Consider the following 21,349-nt stretch of genomic DNA (forward strand, 5'->3'; position numbering starts at 1 on the left):
ACTTATGATAAGCTTAATGACAACATGTTCTTTTCTGAACATTTGCGTCACACAATCAACTGACTGATCTCCCACTTCATATCAATATGTCATCAAATCCTTGATGAAAAAATCTGTTTAAATTTCACAGTTAAATTCAGTGTAATTGTGATAATTAACACTCAGTCATGGTACTCTAACCTGCCAGCAAGCACACACCTAATTCATGACATACACTCACATGAATATAATGAGATTCTGTATTATAGGAGGTAATTCCATGAGTCTCAAGTCAACAGTAGACACTAGGCTTCCCATCAATATTAATCTAGCACATTTTAAGGAATAATTTTGCTTATAGGGGCTTGTTTTGCAATGCAAGATTTCTTGTTTTATTTATTCAACGTACTTATTATTTGGAAACATTATTTTGGTTGTCATATTTGCAGGGCTGTATCTGTATTAAGTATATACAACACAGTATAGCACAGATTACTTTCAAAGCCAGTTTTCCTCATATGCACATGACTTATGGTGCTGCAAAATGTAAACTAACCTGCAGGAGCGACTTTTGGTGCCAGTATGAAGTTTATTACATACTTACTAAATGATCACATACATTATTAATGGTACACTTTAAGTGTTCTGAACTATTTATAAAACACAGACCGACAGACAGGCGCCAACATGATGACATCATGCTTATCATACTATATACATTGGAGGGACATTAAAATGATTGGTTTGCCTCTTTTTTCATATGAAGTATACCTCTATGTGACATAAGTACAAGTTGTTTGCTTAAGGAGTGCATGGAGCCACCTCTTGTAACCTGTTGCTGATGGGCAATAATAATAATAATAATAATAATACATTTTATTTGGAAGCGCCTTTCAAAGCACTCAAGGACACTTTACAGAGCGGGTAAAACACAAATAACACAGGATAAGCACAATAAAAAAAACACAAATACACAGGATAAATACAAGCACGATAAATAATACCCAACGAGTAAAATCAAGCAACAAGGAGTTATAAAGAGAAGGCAGTCCGGAACAGATGAGTTTTCAGTTTGGATATGAAAATGGAGAGAGAATCAATGTTTCTGATGTCGGGCGGTAATGAATTCCAGAGTTGGGGAGCAGAGCGACTGAAAGCTCTGCTCCCCATGGTGCTGAGACAGGCGGAGGGTACAGAGAGGTGGAGAGAGGAGGATGATCTGAGGGAACGAGAGGGGGTGGCTATGGAGAGGAGGTCTGAGAGATATGGGGGGGCGAGGTTGTGGATAGCCTTAAATGTGTACAGCAAGATTTTGTAAGAGATTCTGAATTTAACCGGGAGCCAGTGGAGCTGTTGAAGGACGGGGGTAATATGGTGAGAGGAGGGGGTCTTGGTGATGATGCGGGCTGCAGAGTTTTGAACCAGTTGAAGTTTATGGAGGGCAATGGAGGTTGGCACTAATGTTATCACAATGTGCAAAGTAAGTTTTCGTTCACCCCTACATGTATGGGAAATAAACTTCTCCGTTGTACAAGAAAGTAAGAACATAATGATTTTATAGAGAAAATGTTTTCAACTGTGAGTCAGACTGAAGCACACTGGACATCATGTAACTGAGTAGATCCTTCCTCAGTAGGCATAGCTTTTAGGATTGCAGTGGATCATGTCCGATGTGTTATATCCAATCATCTCCTCACAAATGTCCAATGATCTATTTGAACATGAATCATCAGAGGATATGTCTCTCGCTTATGCAAGTTAGGGTCATAGTGGCAGCAGGCTAAGGAAGGTAGTCAAGATGTCTTCACCCACCCACTTCTTCCCAGGTTCCCAGAACAGATGGGATATAAAATAGTATAATTCCACCATAGTGTTCTGGTCTGCCCCAGTTCTCCTTCCAGTTGGACATGCCATTAATGATGCCTCAGCACCACGCAAGTGTCATAATGGCAGGGCCCTGGACCTGACAAAACTAAATGGGGTGCAACCAGTTTTATTTGTTCCACTTGTGTTTTTCCTGCTATGACAAGTGAATAAGTCTGTCATGAAAAAGGTATTTGATTCTACAACCTAAATATCATATGTATTGGCTGGCAAAAAACTTGAAAAGTTCACTGTCAGTGTTTGTGTGTGTCTATTAACAAAAGTTTTTAGCTCATACACATACACGCACACCAGCAATGAGTATACAGTATAAAACAATCTCAATTTTACTGTTTACTGTATGTCAGAGGAGATACGTGACTGACTAATCGTTTGACCAATTGTGTCTCAGCTTCGAATCAGCGTTTGTCCAATCATAGAAGAGAACGAGAGGCTTGTCCACTGCATGTTGAAAAAGAACGTCATCTGCCTCATACATTTAGCTTTAGCCCAAATTAGCTAGTGTTCAAATCATACATACAGCTAAGCGAAACGAGTGTTTTTCTTTCCAATCGACAGCCTTCGTAAGGGTTATTTATTTTGTGCTTCTTAGGTTTACTGTGCCAAACATGTATATAAAAGCCTTAGTCCGATGCAGAGACATGCTGAAAGGAGAACTGATCGTGTGAAATGCTGGCTAGCCTAATCAAAGCTAGCCGACGAGCAGGGGCCGAGAAACGAAAAGTGGCTAACATTAACGAGAGATAAGCCTATCACAACAAGCCTGGGTACTTAAACATACCTGAAGCCACAAGAAGAAGGACTGATAGAGATAGTTTCTTCCCTACAAAGTAAGTAACATCTGGTTCTTAGAGTACACGACGTTGCTAGAAACCTTGGCTCATACTAACATTGGCTAGTCACCCGCTAACGTGTAGTCAACACTTTGACAACTGAACTTCGCTAGCTGGTTAGCTAGCAACATAAGTGGCCTCATTTTCACTTACGGACAACTGCCTCGTAGCTAACGTTATTATGGACTAGAACGATAAAAGTATAGTTGTATGTATTTTGGTAATGGTGGTGGTGATGAATATGATATTATCCGTCCTGCTGATGTTGCGCCAGTTATTAACATGCCAGGGTTTTTTTTAAGTGGTTGACGTTAACTTAATTGGTGTATTATGCTGGACAAATGTATCATTAGCATCTGTCTGTTTATTACTGATAGACCGAAGTATGTGCCTGTTTATGGTATAACATGTTTGCTCCCCTCCAACTGTAAATTAATACGTCCTTGTTTTCATTTTATGATGGTCGAGGGGTTAGTTAAGTGATTATTTACCGATAATGGTGCGTATCAATTCACAGGAGGCGCTGGTTTAATATAGTTTATTCTGGTAGGTGATGAGAACAGTTATGCTCTAGAGGGCTAAGAGGACAATATCTCTTTATGCCAGCTATACCCTTATAGTTTAATTAAGAAATTCGAGTTCTATTATTTGCTGTTAATGTACATAGGCGTGTCCAGTGTTATTATAAACTAAAGTTCCTTGATATGTTCTATTTCCATTATGTATCTATGAAACTCCAGTACAGGAATGAACTTGTTTTATTGCCTTGTTGTGGGTAGTTTTATTGGCCTGTTGGTTTGTGTGGTTCTGTGTTCAGCTGTGTGTTTGTGTGACAGTGTGTTCCAGAAATGGCAGCATCATCAGTGGCATGTTTGTGTTGGCACCTTGATGCAGAATCCTGCACTCACCATGCTGTTGTAGCCTCTGATCACTGGTCTATCCAAAGGCATTTATCTATACGCTTTTGGTTGTGTCTGTGGATTGAATCGCTTCACATGCAGATGCACACTGAGATACATGGTTAACTGGGAAGCTCAGAACTCAAAGATAGACTTGTCAAACGAGGGTTAGAAGGATAAATTGTGTGTATGTGTCTGAACAGATAAATACTTGAGTTGCAGATTCATTTTCTGATAACACTGTTTTCTATTTTAGAATTAGCCAGCATAAATACTAAGCTGATGTCCCAAATGATACCAGAGCATGAAATCTAGGATGTGCATAATGATCCATGATACTGAGGTGTCTAAAACACCTTATGTAATTCACTTAAACTTTTGTAGCCGTAATCAGTTTTCCATTGTCATATTTAGATGATGCTCACCATTCATTTACCAAAGGGATATTGATTTACATAAGGTCGTTTGGGATTAAGATAAGAACACATCTTGACCGTGACTCTTTCAAATTTTTCCACTGGATAGTAGAATCTGGACTCCTGTAAATCAATAATTGCGTGATGCAGTAATTGTGGCCAAGACCCAAGCAGGTTCACTGAACCATTTTGATACATTTTACTGTCTGCTTTAATACAGTCTGCAAACACATTGCACATGTTATGTTGTCACCATTTAGTAAATGGCAAATATTGAACCCATGCAATAACATGTCATTTGTCCCTCTGCCTCACATCTCACTGTTTCTCAACTTTTGAGGCCTGGTATTCAAATTGAAGGCAGGCCAGGTCCTTCTTGTTGATGACAGCCCACTCATTGTTCAGTATAACCTGACACATTTACTTTCCTCCTCTTTGGCTGTAGTCTGATAGACTCCAGTCTGGTCAAATAACAGCCCCAGCTTCCCCGACGCCACTGCACTGAAAATGACTGAAGCTGTCTGTTCAAAGCGCACTTGTTCTGGGAAATTGACTGCTTCTGATGCGACTTCAGTGATGAGTCATCAAAGAGGGGGATCTGCGATATCCCCATCCTGTTTGTTCCACCTCTCCAATTTGTAAAAAGAGAGCCCTTATTGTAAGGCAAAACTGATTCAATTTTAGTTACAATTTTTTTTTATCGGAATGGAGGACAGTGCACCAACTGCTCTAGTTACTTTTTTTTACTCTTTCAAATGTGGATGTGGCTAATGGATTCTTAATCATAGGTGGTGCCAGGCATGGGCCTACTGGGCTTCGGTCCCACCATGTTTTCAGCAAAGTCCTGAATCTTTACTGCTCATCACACATGACATTTTTTGTAAACCCTGATCATAGCTGTGTAGGAAACAATGTGTGGGCCAACTACATGTACACAGAGCTAAGGTATAAAAGTTTTAATAAGTTTTCACGCAAATGGATAACTTCACCAGGATTTTGCATATCCTGGGCTTAATCAGCAGAAAGATGATCCCCTGCCGAAGTGACAATACAAACACATTAGTAGAAATCGATCATTTTAAAATTTACTCCATGCTGTCAGTATTTGCTTTTTCAAACCGATGTAAACTACAAAGACGAACTGAGTCAAAACATGGACTCAAAGTATAAGATGAACAGTGCAGTTGACTATAGGTAGAATCACAAACAGCATACAGTAATTTACTTCTTACTTGTAAGTATCATTAATGCCCCAGATATCTGTATTTTTGTGGTAAACCTGTTCAGATATTGGTTAAGGATATAAATGAGAATCATACACAGTATTGTAGGCAAATAAAATGTATGTTGGCCCCAGTTTAAGGAAGGACACCATCGGCCAAGGGGACTTGTAATTGTGTTGTGTTGAAAATAGTTGACCTGTATTCATAATTGGTCACTTTGCAGGGAATATTTTGTAATGGACGATATTGTGTGAAAACAATATTTGGACACTGTTCAGGTCATTCCTTTCATTCAACAGTCCAGTGTCTGTCTGTGCAGTGCATGATAGCTCTTGAATGTCCATCAGTTTTGCCATGACTTATTAATTTGCATTGTAGGATACGCTCGGTTTAAATCTTCTTACCAGATATTCAGGGTGCAGTAGACAAACACTATATAGTGGATCATTTTAGCCACATCAGGTGTACCCTAAAGTGAACCAGCCAGTTTGAATATTGTACCAAATATACTTCTAGGATGGAGCAGGAGGGTGTTTATCTGGCACCAAGTTCCCCCTTTGACTCTGTATTTTTCTTTTTGGGAACCCCATGCATTGATTACTGAGAAATTTCCTCACCTGCTCAACTATCTACAGTACTCCAGCACCTGGCTTTTACTGCACCACCACACTATTGTATTTTTTCCATCATCCTGTTCTTGAGGTATGATATTGGTTAACAGTATTCTGATCATATTGTGTTAATGTATTGCTCGTTTTGTACATGGCCACAAACACAGTGCATTGTACGCTTCTGCCACCTGTCAGCTTCCCACCAAATACAGTACAACACAACAGTTCAGTCATGCTGTTGTCTGAAATATAGATGTAAGCTATTATATAACATACTGTACACTGCATGTCACCAAACAAGTCAGGAGAGAGAGAGCTTTTATGTTGGTGGTAGTTCACTGTTGTGTATAGTCTGTGTTTGACAGGCTAATCTGGCCCTGTGTGGATCCCATCAGCAGCTGACTGTTAAATTGAATTAGCTTGTTAAAGCTACCCTGCCTGTCTGAAGTCTGAGACCTGTGGGGCTGTCTGTTAGCCAGCTTTCAGCTTGGACTCTCAAACAGCATCAGCCATTCACTTCATCTTGCCATGTGAAATGTGAGAGAAACAACTGTGTGGTGTGAGTAAATCAGAGCAAGATCAGGCTTGCCACTTTTGTTGAGACCTAACCCTGAAATGTATTTGCACCCCATAAACGGCTACATGAATACACATAACCACAGGCACAGTGGTGTGGCTGTACAATCCTCTTGTCGCATGCTGCAACCACTGACACCTACTGATTCTGTTGCTATGGCAGCCACTCAGCTGCCACTCCAAGCTGTGTAACCATGGAGACATCAAACTGGGTGACATCACTCAGTGCAGAGTTCTCAGTGCTTGCACAGGTGCTTACAAGTTACGTATGCTGGTATTTATTTTTTATGTAAGACCAGCAGGGCGTGGCAAGTATTGTAGCTGTGTGTTGATGACTTACAGTGAGTCTTGACATAAAAGGGCCCTTGGCTCGGTCCAGTGCATGTGTGGTTGCTGCACAGGTGAAAGAGCAAATGATTTGGTTTGGTGATTGCGCACATGGCTTTCATATCTGCTCAATAGTAAGCTGCGTGTGCGTGTGCTTGTGTGTGTGTGTGTGTGTGTGTGTGTGTTGTCAAGGTAATTATTCAAGTGGTTTGCACTATATCCCTTTGATATGTGATTCTTGTGTGTGTGTGTGTGTTTGCGGATTTGATTGTGTTTGTGCTGATGTGCAGAACAAAACACACCTGTCTTATCTCAGTTAGATTAATTGGGATACTGGAAGTTAAACAAACCACTTCTATACTGATAATCCACTCTTTTTTTAAAAGTAAACAAAAAAAACTAAACCCGTGTTTAGGTTGATTCTCCACCACTTACTGTATTACGAGGTAGAGTGTAGATGATAATGTTTGGATTGAACAATTTTCAGTAGCATTCTAATCATCAAATATAGTCTAGAGTAGCTAACTACATAGTAAGAAGTATTATGTGAGTTAAGCATTTGACATGATGAAGTGATTTATGATTGACTCCCTCCCCATTCATAATTGTTTAGCTTTTGTTGGTAAAATGTAAAGCACTGATTCGTTACTGCCTCAGACAGATGGATCCAACCATGTTTTTACCTTTGACCTTCAATTATGGATTAAAAGAAATATGAGATAGTGAGAAACTGGGCAGTTAAATAAAAAGAAGAAAGTAACCTTTAGCCATAACCATGTGTACCTAAAGAGAACAGAACCTTGAGTATGGCTACAACTTATTTGTAAGTATTGTTTATTGATATTTTCAGGAATTAAGGTACAAGTTAAGAGTGTAATTTCCGATGCTAAGAGGCCATTACGTAGGATTACAATCAATGGAAATGTCTAAGTTGATGTTCTCACATTACATAACCAATTAACAATAGGCTGGTTACAGAATTTCTCTCTCCCATCAAGCAGCTTAATGCTGCTGTTCATTTAGCTAATGCAGGTGCAGTTATGGACAGATAACACATCCTCCTGAGTTTAATGCTCTTTGTAGCCACTTCTGGCTGGCCAAAGAAGCTTTTAAGCTTGCTACTCAGTCTCTTAAAGCATAAACCAAAGTGACTGTGCTATTTCTGGGTATGAAGAGCAATGATCACTGTTTGGTTGAATTGTTGCTTCAGGCCTATTAAGTAAACAGAAACACACGCTAAAAAGCTCACACAGTCTCCTTAAAAATCTGTGGGACATTTGCAGGATTTAGATTTTCAGACCAACAAAGATTCAGAGATATGCAGTCTGCTTTGGTCTTTAATTTTGAGTGGAAGCCTAATTTATTTACACAACCTGATGCAACAACGTGAAAGTTGAAACCTGGGCAGTATAAGTTATGAAAGGCTGTATCTGACTCACAAAGCAGGTGCACTTTGCAGATCTTATTTCAGTTTACTTTTTGTTTTTGCCTTCACTTGAAATAGTAATTAGTTAACCAAGTGCTGATAAAGTATAAATACAGTGTTTATAGTGTGGAATTGGGGCAGCTTTTTACCTGTTAGTATGAAAATGTTATTTAACATCAAAGATAAAAATCAAGATAAAGTCTAGCAAACCAGACAATCTTGAGGATTAGCATGTTAAACTGTATTGTTATTAGAGACAGAATTTTGTTATTGTGTCAACAAAGTACAGGCATCCTATGACTAAAGTGTTTAATTGAAATCCTATGTGGCTTTCTTTTTTTTTGTCCTGTGTCTGTCTCTTTTTTCCTCTCCCACAGGTAGCAGTGGGTTTCTCTAGGGAAAAGCCATGGGTGCGTTCCTGGACAAGCCCAAGACAGAGAAGCACAACTTGCATGGTGAGGGAAATGGCCTGCACTACGGGCTTAGCTCAATGCAGGGCTGGCGGGTGGAGATGGAGGATGCACACACAGCTGTGTTGGGACTTCCTGCTCCTGGTATGAATGACTGGTCCTTTTTTGCTGTGTACGATGGTCATGCTGGCTCAAGGGTTGCCAACTACTGCTCTAAGCATCTCCTGGAACACATAATCAGCGCTAGCTTTGGGGTCGGAGGGACACAAGGCTCCCAGGCTGGTTCAGACGCCTCCACCACTGACCCTCCAGCACCAGTTCCTCCTTCACTGGAGGCTGTGAAAGCTGGGATCCGGACAGGCTTCCTGAGGATTGATGAGCACATGCGCAGCTTCTCCGACCTTCGAAATGGCATGGACCGTAGTGGCTCCACAGTAGTTGGAGTCCTCCTGTCACCTGATCATTTCTTCTTCATTAACTGTGGTGATTCTCGAGCTGTTCTATACCGCAATTCACACGTGTGCTTCTCCACACTTGACCACAAGCCTTGCAACCCACGTGAGAGAGAGCGCATCCAGAATGCTGGCGGCTCAGTGATGATTCAGAGGGTTAATGGGTCACTGGCTGTATCGAGGGCCTTGGGGGACTACGATTACAAGTGTGTGGATGGGAAGGGTCCCACAGAGCAGCTGGTTAGCCCCGAACCAGCAGTGTTTGAGATGGTTCGGGCCCCAGAACAGGATCAGTTTGTGATCCTGGCGTGTGATGGCATCTGGGATGTAATGTCCAATGAGGAGCTGTGCGAGTTTGTGAAATCTAGGCTTGAGGTGTCTGATGACCTGGAGAGAGTCTGCAATGAAGTGGTGGATACCTGCCTGCACAAGGTTTGTACAGATTTGTTTTTGAGCATGACTTTTGTGTGTTTTTGCTGTGAGAGCCTCTGTTTGCTAACAGCACACAGAGGTTCAATTGTGTGGAATCTGGCAGAATCAAGTCCTTTAAGAAACTGTTTTGTCACACATGACTTTTTAAAATGAATGTGTCACCAATTTGAGTTCCCTGCTCCAAAACGAACTATATGATGAAGGAATGTACATAATATTCAATGTACATGAATTTTTAAAGAGGGATTTTTTGTTTTTGCTACCTTAACAGGAACTAGTTGTAACGGCTTTAATGGCCCAGACACATATCTAAATGGACCCTTAGATAAGAAGGAGAAAATGAAATTGGTTAAGCAGTTTAGATCACTGTGTCTTTCATCACCACACAATAACTCCTTCTCTTACTTCGTTCCTCTCTCCTCTGGTCCATCTTAGGGGAGTCGGGATAACATGAGTGTTGTGTTAGTGTGTTTTCCCAACGCTCCCAAAGTGTCAGAGGAAGCTGTGAGGAAAGACGCGGAGCTCAACAAATATCTGGAATCTCGAGTGGAAGGTGAGAATGGATGGGTGGCGAAAAAGAACCATTGTTCACTGTATCTGCAAACATAATGGGTTGAATATTAAAAATTGAGCGAATTTTTGGTCGTTTAATTTGAATAGGTTCTTAGTGTTTTACTGACATGTAGTGAGCTGTGGAGAATTTACTGTATAACAGCTGAGGGTTTACAAACATTATAATCAATTACACCCATCAATACTGTTACTGTTTAAAAAGGTGTGGTGGGGAAAAATTGGTCCTGTGATGGTTTTTCTAGGAGACACAGGAGCTCTCTCCAACTGAAACATATCTGTATGCATGTTTTCTCGACTGACTGACTGTGCTACCCTCTATTGTCTAACTTCCAGCCAAGTTAGCTCCAGCTCACAGCAGAGGAATGACACCATCATGACCTCCCTTTCCATTTCAGCAAGCATCTCCCCTCTTTATTCCCTGTTTGCTCCTCTCCTCCGTGTACCTCCCTAAACGCATCTTTCTCTCCCCGTCCTCGCTCACACATTCCCTGGCTTGTTTGTATGGATTCTCTGCTCCCCTCCTGCCTCTCTGTCTCTCCTTTCTCATTTCATCCCGTTTTTTTCTCAGGATGCGCGAGGCCCTCTGATGAACACAGTGCAGCTTTTCTAGTTGTTGTTGGTTATGTCAGCTCTCTTCCCCGTTTACTGTTAGTTAGTGTAAAACCAGGGCTGTTTTCAGGGCCTGGCCCAACAGGAAATTCTTATTCTTAAACTCTGAGATTAGATTCAATTAATCTTCACACCTGTTTTTATCAACGTGGTACCAATTTTATTTGGATCCACTAAATGGAAAAACCTGAGACTAGTATTTAAAAGATAGATTATAATATCCATTTTAAGACAGCTGAATGTAGGTGGTTAATATGTGTAATACTGCAAATTATGTTTGCTGAATGGTTTGAAAAGCACTCCAGAGTGGGTTACGTTTCAGGTTGAAGTACAGTTATGCAAAAATTTGGTTCGGGTGAAGCAGAGTAGATATTTGGCTCCAGCTACTGTCTAATACTGAAGATAGATGGAAAGAAAGAAGGGAATAGATAGAGGAGAAAAGAATGAGGGAGAGGAATGCTCTGGCTGAACATTGACCTGGCCTCATGCCACTCTCAACTCAGTTGCAGGCCTCTAGCTGTCACCCCCTCTCTCCCTCTCCCCCTCTCCCTATCTCCTTCTCCCTCTCTCCCTTTTTCCTTTCTCTCTCTCTCCACACTCATGTCCACAAATTTGCTTGTATGGTTTCTATCCTCACTTCCTTTCTCCTCATTTGTCACATTTTTGGTCTCGCTCCTGTGTTCCCCTCTCCCTCTTCTATCCTTCCCCGGCTGTTCTTGGCTATCACCGGCTCTGTTAATACTGACTTGTGTAACAACAATGTCTGGTGTTGTTTTAGAGATGCTGTCTCGGCCAGAGGAGGTGGGGTTTCCGGATTTGGTAACAGTGATGAGGAACCTGTCAACTGACAGCGGCATGCCCACTCTGCCACCAGGGGGAGGCCTTGCCAGCAAGTAAGGACCTCAAAAAATTATTATTGTGTCATTTTAACACAAAAGTTATACATTATTCTGCAGTCATAAACACCTGGAATAACAAGATGAAAGCTGAAGGAGAATAGAAAGCATCAGCACATGTCATTTTTTTCTAATGACCAGTATCTCAAAAAAACATCAACTGGCCGAAACAGCCAGTATTAAAAGTAACCAATAAGGAAAAAGTTTAGTCTGCACCTGCTCAGCCCAGGTATTGTTTTTTTTTTAATGTCATTGGAATAGAATATACTACTCCAATTTTGCAGTTGTTATAGTACTAGGAAAATGTTTTTGACAGCTGCTCCTTGCCGTACCTTGTGTTTCCACATATGCCCTCTGTTGTTGCTTTGATGCATGGCTAAAACTAAATAGCTCAAGAGAACTTTCACATTTTTGCATCTGTGTTTCCTCCTGCAGACGCAATGTTATTGAAGCAGTATACAACCGCCTGAATCCATACCGGGAGGAAGATGGAGTGAGTATGAGCTTTGTCCTTTTTTTTAACCATTTACACAACAGCCACACTCTATTAAGCTAAAGTCTTGAGGCTACACAACACAGCTGAGATATCAGCTGTCTCATTTGTTAAGTTTATCTTTCACATGTGAGTTTCAGTGGTCTCTGAAAACCTCTTACTCTAATGTTGATTCATCCCGTCTGGTGATCCAGGCTGGCGCTTTGGTATCCATCGTATTTATTTTCACACTGAAAACCAGAGCAGATGAAGTATTACAGTTGACTTAGAGATGGCTTTGAGCCCATTACACCCATTATGATAAACATGTGTGTGTTTTTTTTGTGCATGGTGCATGATGCACACCTTCCTGTCAGCACTTATAGTGGATTATGCATGCATGACAACACAGCTTTATCTTAAGTCTTTCTAGTGGAACTGAGAACTTTTTGCTCTACTGCAGTTGAAATCATTCTCTTCTAATATCTCAGAAAAAATCTCAAGTGGGAGACTGTCTGTATATCAAAGATTTCTTTGCTCAGTTTATTTGCACTAAAACAAAGTTACCCCATAGGGCACTCTCTGAATGAGTCTGTTTATTAGCAGGGATACTCAGTATATTGCAAACACAAGTATCTGCCACTGGTACTCGAACAGTGTTTCCCTGTTTTAGGATGACGTCACGGTTCATGTCACTCCCAATTGTAAGCTTGCCTTTCCTGCTGGAAGTCAGATATGGCTCTGCATCACACAGCTTTGTACTGTGTTTCTGTGTTATTACAACTAATGCAAATGCAAGATGCAGACTCAGATAAATGCACATTGCGGATAAAGCAGTAGTCGGCACAAAATGTGTAAGTAAGTAAATGAAAATAATAACAATAAGTAATGCCAAATAGCAACACAATGCACAGATTTGATGCAATGTGGGAACAACGGATTGCAGAAAGGAATGCTCCACTGAAAACTGAGTTTCAAACTCATGCTGTGTAGGCTTGAAAAGTGTCTGTGGAAGGTTTGTATTTTGCTCCTTCATGGAGGAAGATGGCTATATTTAACTTTTTGACAGTTTCATTGCAAACAAAGTATCAAAATGTCCGATACAGTACTTTTCAAACCATTGCTGCTGCATTATCCTCTTCTTTGCTGTTTGTCCCTATGCTCAGTATGTTCCAGAGACCTGAATACACAGCTTCTGTTTGTCGCTAGTGCAGTTAGTCGTTTACCTTTGCTGCATCCAACTGAGTTAGTTGCGAACAACAACGATTAAGTAAACCTAAAAATGGGATAGCGTCCTGTCTCAAGTAAAGGCCTAGTTCTCTTTGTAGGTGAGGTGAATCAAGGCTGTAACCTTATGGAGTCTGTGTTGAACAATGTCGGTGTTATACTCCAGCGAGCTGTGTGCAGGGATGTATAGTCTTGCACACAGATATGGAAATATGTTCTTGTGCTTTGCAGAGATCTCTGTTTGCCAGCAAGTGTGTGTTCCTGTTACTTTCTGTTGCAGTGGATTGGTGGTTACATTTTACACTTTAAATGATGGATCAGATGTGTCTGCAAGGGAATGGCACACCGAGATGATTTAAAATCATTGGCATTGCAGTGTCATGATAAAGCTCTGTCTACCTGTTTATTAGCTGTTATATCTGGTGCGTTCTTTGTGTGTGTGTGTGTGTGTGTGTGTGTGTGTGTGTGTGTGTGTGTGTGTGTGTGTGTGTGTGTGTGTGCGCGTGTGTGTGTGCGTGCGTCTGCTGGCTATGGACATGTCAGGAGTACTGAGGTGGAGTCTGACTCTTAGAAGGGATCTGTGTTTGTTTGTTTGGTGGTGCTGGTGGTGAGATGATGTTCTCATCGTTGTCTTGGGTTTGACTATGAGGACGTCGTGTTAGTGTGATTGATTGCCTTATGCATACATGTACACACACACATACACACACGTATGAAAAGGACATAATCTACTCTGCTTAAAGCTGTTATGTGTAGAATTTTTATGTGATTACAGCATCTTTCAAATTATTGTGAGGCCACATTTTGTTTGTAGAAAGATGTGACAGTCCTGGTGGAAGCTGTCTGTGATGCTAAGCTAACCCTTGTGGGAAGGGGCAGGGTTTGCAGCATGCACTGCTGTATACGTTATACGCTGTATATGTTTTTAACCTCACCAGCTCGGGGTGCCAACGTAATACATTTTCAAATTCTACACATACTGTCTTTAAATAGATTAAATTAAATAGATAAATAATTTTTTAATTTAAGGAATGTTGTAATGTTAATATGGTGAAGACTGTAAGTTACATAATTACGTAGTTAACAGCACTTACTGTTTTTCTGACAGACTTCCTCAACTAAAGGTGCTATCAGTAAAATATGGCTCTTAAAAAAATCTTGTGGCGGCCTTGGGAAACTGCATCTGTGAACACGTGTACTCCTCGCCAACCTCTCGTGTGTAAAAGTTTTATGTCAAGATTAGTGTTAACATCACCACATGTTGGGTAACCTTTATGGTACTTCAGAGGAAAACAAACAAGGCTGCATGTGGTAATGTTATTATATCTATCCATCGTTACCTAAACCTGGAGTGTTATACAAACCCTGGTTCTAAAACAGTTGGGACGCTTTGTACAACATGAATAAAATAAAATGTGATCATTTGATAATCCTTTTTGACATATACTCAATTACAGTACGGAGCCTATGTGTCATATGTTTGTGTAATTATTCTCTATTCATTCAAAATCGAGAGAACAACCACAGTGGTAGCAACATAATGATCCACCACTTAATGAGCGACATTCAAGATATAACTGAAGCAAGGCAGGTGAGACTACAGAGACGCACAGAAAGCTCGAAAATAACTACTGATGGCACCTTTAAGGTAAAAAAACACCCCTCTATTAAAATAAGCTTGCAGAAGAAAAAAAAAAACAATGTGATATCTCTCTCAAATATTTTATCATACTGTAGTTAGCTAATGGTGTGTGGTGAAACACGCACACACACACACACACACACACACACACACAGATTGATAAGGGTTGTATTGATTTGTCTAACTGTGTGTTCACCTCTGATTAACGCAGCCCTCCTGTTTCATTTGGTAAGTGATCACATATATAACTGTTACCCCCCGCCCCCCTTCCCTTCTTCCAACCCCTCATCTACAGACAAAAACACACACTCACACTGGGGGTGGGCAATATGACTGAAAACTTATCATGTTTGTTTTTGTTTTTTGTATTTTATGGTGACGGTATTATATCAGTATATCAGAGTATTACAAAAATAGAAGGGATATTCTACATTTTGGCAGTGTAAGGGAAGATATGTTTAGAAAGAAAAAATATTTTAAAAGCGATGGTGTTTATTGGGTCCACATAAGAATGAAAAGGGGTAAATCAGGTATAGACCAACATTGACATGTAGGTTATATGGTAAATGTAATGTGATTCATTCCCAGTGGTAGGGTTGGCATCATAGCATTTAATGAGCAGAAAACCCAAAGTATACTATGGTAAATGGTAAATGGCCCACATATAAAGCTCATCAGGAGTAATAACCATTCACACACACACTCCAACACCAGTGGCACAGCTATAAAGAGTAATTTGGGGTTCAGTATCTTGGCCAAGGACGTGCCTGTGAATATTCTCATTCATCCAGGTCATTGCGAACGATTGATTGCCCTAAAGCTTGCCCAAGGACACTTCGGCATGTAGGCTGCAGGGGCCAGGGATCGAACCACCGCCGTAAACCATCAGTTTACTGCAGGACATGTCCATCAAATACATTTACATACTGCAGCAACAGACATGCATACTGACACAGCATGCAGCAGAAGGGGCTGTCATTTATGAACAAAGCCAGCTGAGCTTGTGTTGCAGTATGAAGCGTGGCGATAACGTTAGCTCTGGCTATGTGAGACGACACAAAAAGCAACGTGGAAAAACATCCAAGCTACTACTCTGATTATGTAATTGGCTTCAAATGAGGGTCAACTTTCACGCAGTTTCTCTTGTCTGTGCCTCAATATTAAACATACCAACAATGCTCCAGCGTGTGGGTCTACAATAGATGCTACTAGCTACATTAGCTACGGAACGTGCTAATGCCAATTTCAACAGGCTAACCAGCAAAATACACGTAAAGCAACATAGAAATCGCAAAACTTACAGGTTCTAAGTATTGATCCATCCCTGAACCTCAGTTTTGAAGTCAATCTTGCTTCGTATCGACCCTCAAAGCCGTCTGAAGTAAAATGATAAGCACACACATATAACCTAAGTATATGGTCCAGTTGAATCCAATCTAATGAATCCACTTGATCTTCACTTGCAGCCAACCGAGAAAAGTGGCGTGCGTTGCTTGTAATGTTACCTTCCACATCTTTGTGTTACCAGAGACGGCGGTTATAGCGAGGAATATAGTTCTATTAGTATGTGCGTACCTGCATGTTATCACAGCCACTATGTTAATATACTAAAACCTTTATCACGGTAATGACAGTATTGTAAAATCCATGTTGTGGCAGAGCGGGACACCAGGGATGAAACTGTCATACCGCCCACCCCTAACTCACACACACGCATTCTTACAGGCATGTAAGTGGCGACCTGCTACGCATATTGCCCTGTCACTCCTCCATCAGTCTCTGCTCCCTGTTCTGATCTCCTCTCTAGCATGTGGAGCCCCATTTAGAGTCTAAGGCGTGTGTGCATTTGGACGTCTGCGTGCAGACGTGACTGTCCAGGTTGGATGAGGATGAATGGTCGTTGTCTCTGGTCCTGTCCGTCCCCCTCTCACAGCACACGCACACAAACACGCATGCACTGGCCTACACGCATGCATCGCTGTCTCACTCAGTCTTTCCACAGCTGCACGCAAATATACACCAGCCTCTGTTTCTGTGTCTCTCCCTGCAATAAGGCGAAGGAATTGTTGTGTTGGCGTTTTGTTGCAGAAAGAACCTACATGCTGAGGTAGAAAATGTGCCCTGTACAATACACTGCTATTGTAACTGCTTTTAAACTTTATTTTGTTATTTCTTTGTTGTGCTGATCAGAGGAAAACCTGGCCTTGAGGCGAAGGTTGGGGAACAAAATCATTGCCATTGTGAAGATTGTGTTCTATATTTGATAACAGCATGCTCTCTTTTTCCCCTCCCTCTTGTGTCTTCTTTTCTTTTGTTTCTGTTATTCCTCCTCTCCCCGTCTCTCCTTGTCCCGCCGTATTCCTCTCTTGGTGGCTTTCCTCCTGCAGAGCGGAGCTGAGTTGGAGTACCACTGGTAGCTGTCCAGCACAACTGCCTGATTCCAAAAAAACCCTCCAAAAAAACAAAAAAATACAGGACCACTTTTCCACACAAGATCACATCCATAGTCACCTTTTAATTTCTTCTGGGATTTTTTAATTTTTTAGCCCCCCCCCACCCGCACTGAGAGATGAACCGAAGCGGAAATCACGTTTTTTAAAAAACAAACAACACATCCGGTGTGGATGAAGGCTGAAAAACAGATTTTGTTGGTTCTTTTTGTTGAACAAGAGAATGGGGAAAATAAGAACAACCTCACTGATGGTCTGAAATGCGGGACTACATCCACAGTATGTGCATCAGAGGAGAAGCAGACAAGCACGGCTTCTCTTGCCCGTCGTTTTCTTGCTTTCTTTGTGTGGTGGTTATTTTTGTTGTCGATTGACGGGGACATAAGAGCAGCCCTGCGCTGCTCTACGGTGCCTTCCTCAGAACTGAGAGAGAAGGGAGGACCTCAGAACAGCCAGCGAGTCATTACTAAACCAGCCACTCATAGATAAGATCCTGAATGGACTACAGTGGTTTGTTGGCTGCTTTTTTTTTTTGGCATTATTTGTTTTGAAGTGTGAACTTTACTTGACTGGCAGCCAATCGACCACACAAGCCGACGACTTCCACACACCTCAAGCTTCACTGTGCAGATCAGGCGGCCGTGGGAGTTCTCAAACGGGGCCCAACACTTCACCTGCCCGCGCACCCAGCTCGCTGGAAATGCCTTCACAGAACTCCCGGATTTTAAAGCCCCCGAAGTCCTCGCGATCCAAACACCAGCCCCTCACCTGGGGCCGTGCACCTGAACACGAGAGCAAAGGACCGAGTCTGTCTGGCAACTTATTTCAGGTTGGCTGCTCCATACTGTGTCCAAGCTAAAACAGGACATGGGCCGGGGTGCCTGGCTGCAGATAGGAATTCCATGGAGACATTTCAACTCAAAGTGTGATGACTCTTCTTGCACGTCCCTGCTCCCTTTCTCTCCTCCTGTCTCTTAAAGGATATTATCAAATAGTTGATTTCTTACCCTTCCCCTCTGTTCTTCTCTCTCTCTCTTTTCGCTTTTGTCTGTCTCTCCACAAGACAGAAGCGACTCGGCTGTCATTTGCATCGGCAGACATTGCCAGAATCATAAGCTTTTGAGCCTGCTGTTGTTTCAGAGATAGAAAGATAGAAATTATATATTAAATTCATATATATAGATATATATTTTGATTTGTTTCATCTTAATTCCCAGCCATGGTGTTCGTTGTGGCCTAATGTGTGTGTGGTCTGTGTGTGTGTGCGTGTGTAGAAAAAAAGCTGCACACAGTGTTCCCACACAGCAGCTTTCCAAAGACAGGGTTTGGGATAAAGGAATTCCTGCCTCACCTTCTTCTTCATCCCCCTTTCTTCTCAACACACACACACACACACACAAACAATCCTGCTTCTGCTACAACTTGCCTTTTCTATCTTCTAACTATCCTGTGTAAAAAATGAATGCTTTTTTTCGTTTTGATTGGGGAAAAAAATCCATCATTTACATTTTTTTAAATGGCTTTTTATGTTTTTTGGTATATATGGCTTTTCAGAGTACTGTGGCTGTGGTCCAATTACAGATGGACAACAAAACAACAAGGGGAGCATGAAATATACCTTGTACAGCAGATTGGGAGAGAAGTTTTTGGTGTTTCACTGTATGAAGTAAAGGACGGACACTGTAGGACAGAAGGGATAAGGTCCTACACCCAGAGCCGAGTTCACACTGTCACTGAAATTCCCGTCCTCTCCTCCCACAGCTACCTTCACAGACTTTGTCTCAAAGGCACAGGACGGCTGCTGGGAAAGCCCTGGTTTGACTCTCTGGACTGACCAGGAGTCCTTTTCATTTCTGTCAACCCAAACACTAATAAGTGATTGAAACGTCAGAAACAAATATTTGTCAGAAAAAGCCTCTTCTTTTTTTTCTTTTTTTGAAACAAATGTACTCATAGACAAAGTGGATACACATACTTTGCATGTGTATTCTTTTCTGTAGATTCTTAAAATAGTCTATAAGTATATACAAACCTGTACTATACACTTTTTTTTTTTCCAATCATTCAATGGCGAATTCATTGTGCTTCTGAAGTGGCAGTATTGAAAGGCCTCACAGAGTTTGCCGGCTGATTAATGTTCTTGTGGTACACTTGCTCTTGGTGCCATATGACGAATAGGTACTTGAATGTGTAGTTCTTTTGCAGTTGCGTTGTTTTAACGGGATGATTGATTTGCCTTTGTTTGTGGTGGAGGGAGCGGGAGGGGTGGGATCTCTATAGTTGTGCATGTTTTGTGATGAGGGGGAGTGTATTTAGTGTGTGAGTGGGAGGTGTACTGGGCGGATGGGGATGATGTGGGCATGTTCAGTGTGGTGGAACACAATGTCAGAAGGTATGAAAAGGCTCGATGCAAGAACAAAGACAGCAGGACACAGCAGGATGTCATTTGTGCTTTAGGACTGAAATTCATTTGGACGACCAAATGAAAAACTTAAAAAATGTACAGTTTTTCCTGACTTTTTAACATTGCTAAAGGTTTACCACACTGAACACAGCCCTCAGTTTGGATTTATGTTTAAGCTATATCAGACACTGGGCTAGGAGAGGAATTAAGGGTGGGAAGGAGGGAGAAACATTTATTTTTCTGAATGTAAATTGTCAATATTCACACTGATTCCACTGCATGGACTGAATACAAGCAGCACTGCAGCATCACACTCTCTCCTCGTCAGTCATTTAATGACAAAACAAGCTCTCCTGGCTCCTTTTGTTTTGAAGAAAAAAAAAAAAAAAGCACTTGTTGTGGAACATAACCTGAAGACTGGCGTGGGACAGACATGTAGCTTTTTCGAAGGAGACTCTGGAGGTGTTGTGATGCCTGAATACTTTGACCTTGACTTGTTGCTTCGATGCCAGGTTATGTTAAGTAGAGATCACTCTGCAAAGCATATTGTCCCCTGATCCTGCCGTTTACTCTGGGCCGGCTGGGTCGACATGATCTCGAGGGCGCCGGAAGGCAGAGGCGGGAATATGAAAATGCCGAAACAGAAACATACGCGACATTCCTCCTGTGGGTTTTTTAGGATGGAGCTGAGCACTTGTACTCTCTGTCACCTTCTCCTGTCGTCTCTGGTCAGTCTTTTTTTACATACTATTGGAATTGACAGATGTACGATGGCAATTATAAATTCCACACTTCTTTTTATTTATTCCTGTGCTTTTTAGCTCTTACAAAAATGCTGTATTTTGAAGACAGAATGAGGTAACAATAAGCTGGTGTGCATTTGAGAGCAACTTGTGGCTCACTCAACTTCACCTCTGAGAAGACTAAAGGAAGGCGAGGTTTATGAAACACCCAGGGTATTCACCATTCCTTCTTCCTGTACTAATTTCCCAGTATGCTATTGTGATGTTACAGACCATACAGTGAACATAAACGTCAATAAAAGATGGATTTAAGTTTAAACTGCTCTGCTTTTTTTCTTTTCAGTGCCAGCTTGAAATGTCATCTTTTTGTAAGCATTCACTGTTAAGTACAACACAACATGTGCATGTTTGGTGCCAAAAGACAGATTGCTCCCTCCGTGTCGCTCGTTCTTTTGTGCCGCGAAGTCACCATGTGGCTCAGAAGAGAAAAACATAAGCCTACCAGTAAAACCTATACTTTTGAATACGTTTCTGAAAATGTGTCCTGTGAAATGATTGAAACGCACAGCCTGGTGTTTTATCACAATAACTTAGGGCATCTGAATTTATGTCCAGCTTCTCGCCCTGGATTACGGCACAATCACTGCAACAATTCAGATATGCGGCAGTTATATTTCTAGACTTCGCTCTGATAATTCTACACGTTCAGTGGATCATACTTGGCGGGTGGCCCTGTTTCTCCCTGTGATTTTGTGTTAGGAGTATTTCTTTTTAGTCACTTCGCTCGCATGGTGTTGCACACCACCGGTCAGACAGTTTGGTGACTGATTTGTGTAGCTACTGTGTTAAAAAAAAGTTTATCAAA

At 41.4% G+C, this 21,349-nt stretch overlaps 1 protein-coding gene across 1 annotated transcript; it reads left to right on the plus strand.

Annotated features, from left to right (window-relative positions):
- Positions 1-2,345: 2,345 nt before the first annotated feature.
- Positions 2,346-20,791, plus strand: ppm1ba (protein phosphatase, Mg2+/Mn2+ dependent, 1Ba). The gene is made up of 6 exons (XM_041947129.1): positions 2,346-2,693; positions 8,552-9,468; positions 9,904-10,021; positions 11,429-11,543; positions 11,982-12,039; positions 17,275-20,791. The coding sequence occupies exons 2-6, from the start codon at positions 8,581-8,583 to the stop codon at positions 17,302-17,304; spliced, it is 1,209 nt and encodes a 402-aa protein (XP_041803063.1). The 5' UTR covers positions 2,346-2,693; positions 8,552-8,580; the 3' UTR covers positions 17,305-20,791.
- Positions 20,792-21,349: the final 558 nt, after the last annotated feature.

This window comes from Chelmon rostratus, chromosome 11 (assembly GCF_017976325.1).
Source record: "Chelmon rostratus isolate fCheRos1 chromosome 11, fCheRos1.pri, whole genome shotgun sequence".
NCBI classification, from domain to species: Eukaryota; Metazoa; Chordata; class Actinopteri; order Chaetodontiformes; family Chaetodontidae; genus Chelmon; species Chelmon rostratus.

What these genes read in the sequence shown, in the direction of transcription:
- ppm1ba (XM_041947129.1), top strand. Translation starts at nt 8,581, where the DNA reads ATGGGTGCGTTCCTGGACAAGCCCAAGACAGAGAAGCACAACTTGCAT. An exon ending in TGGATACCTGCCTGCACAAG is followed by an intron (nt 9,469 to 9,903) that starts GTTTGTACAGAT and finishes GGTCCATCTTAG; the next exon opens with GGGAGTCGGGATAACATGAG. An exon ending in TCTGGAATCTCGAGTGGAAG is followed by an intron (nt 10,022 to 11,428) that starts GTGAGAATGGAT and finishes GTGTTGTTTTAG; the next exon opens with AGATGCTGTCTCGGCCAGAG.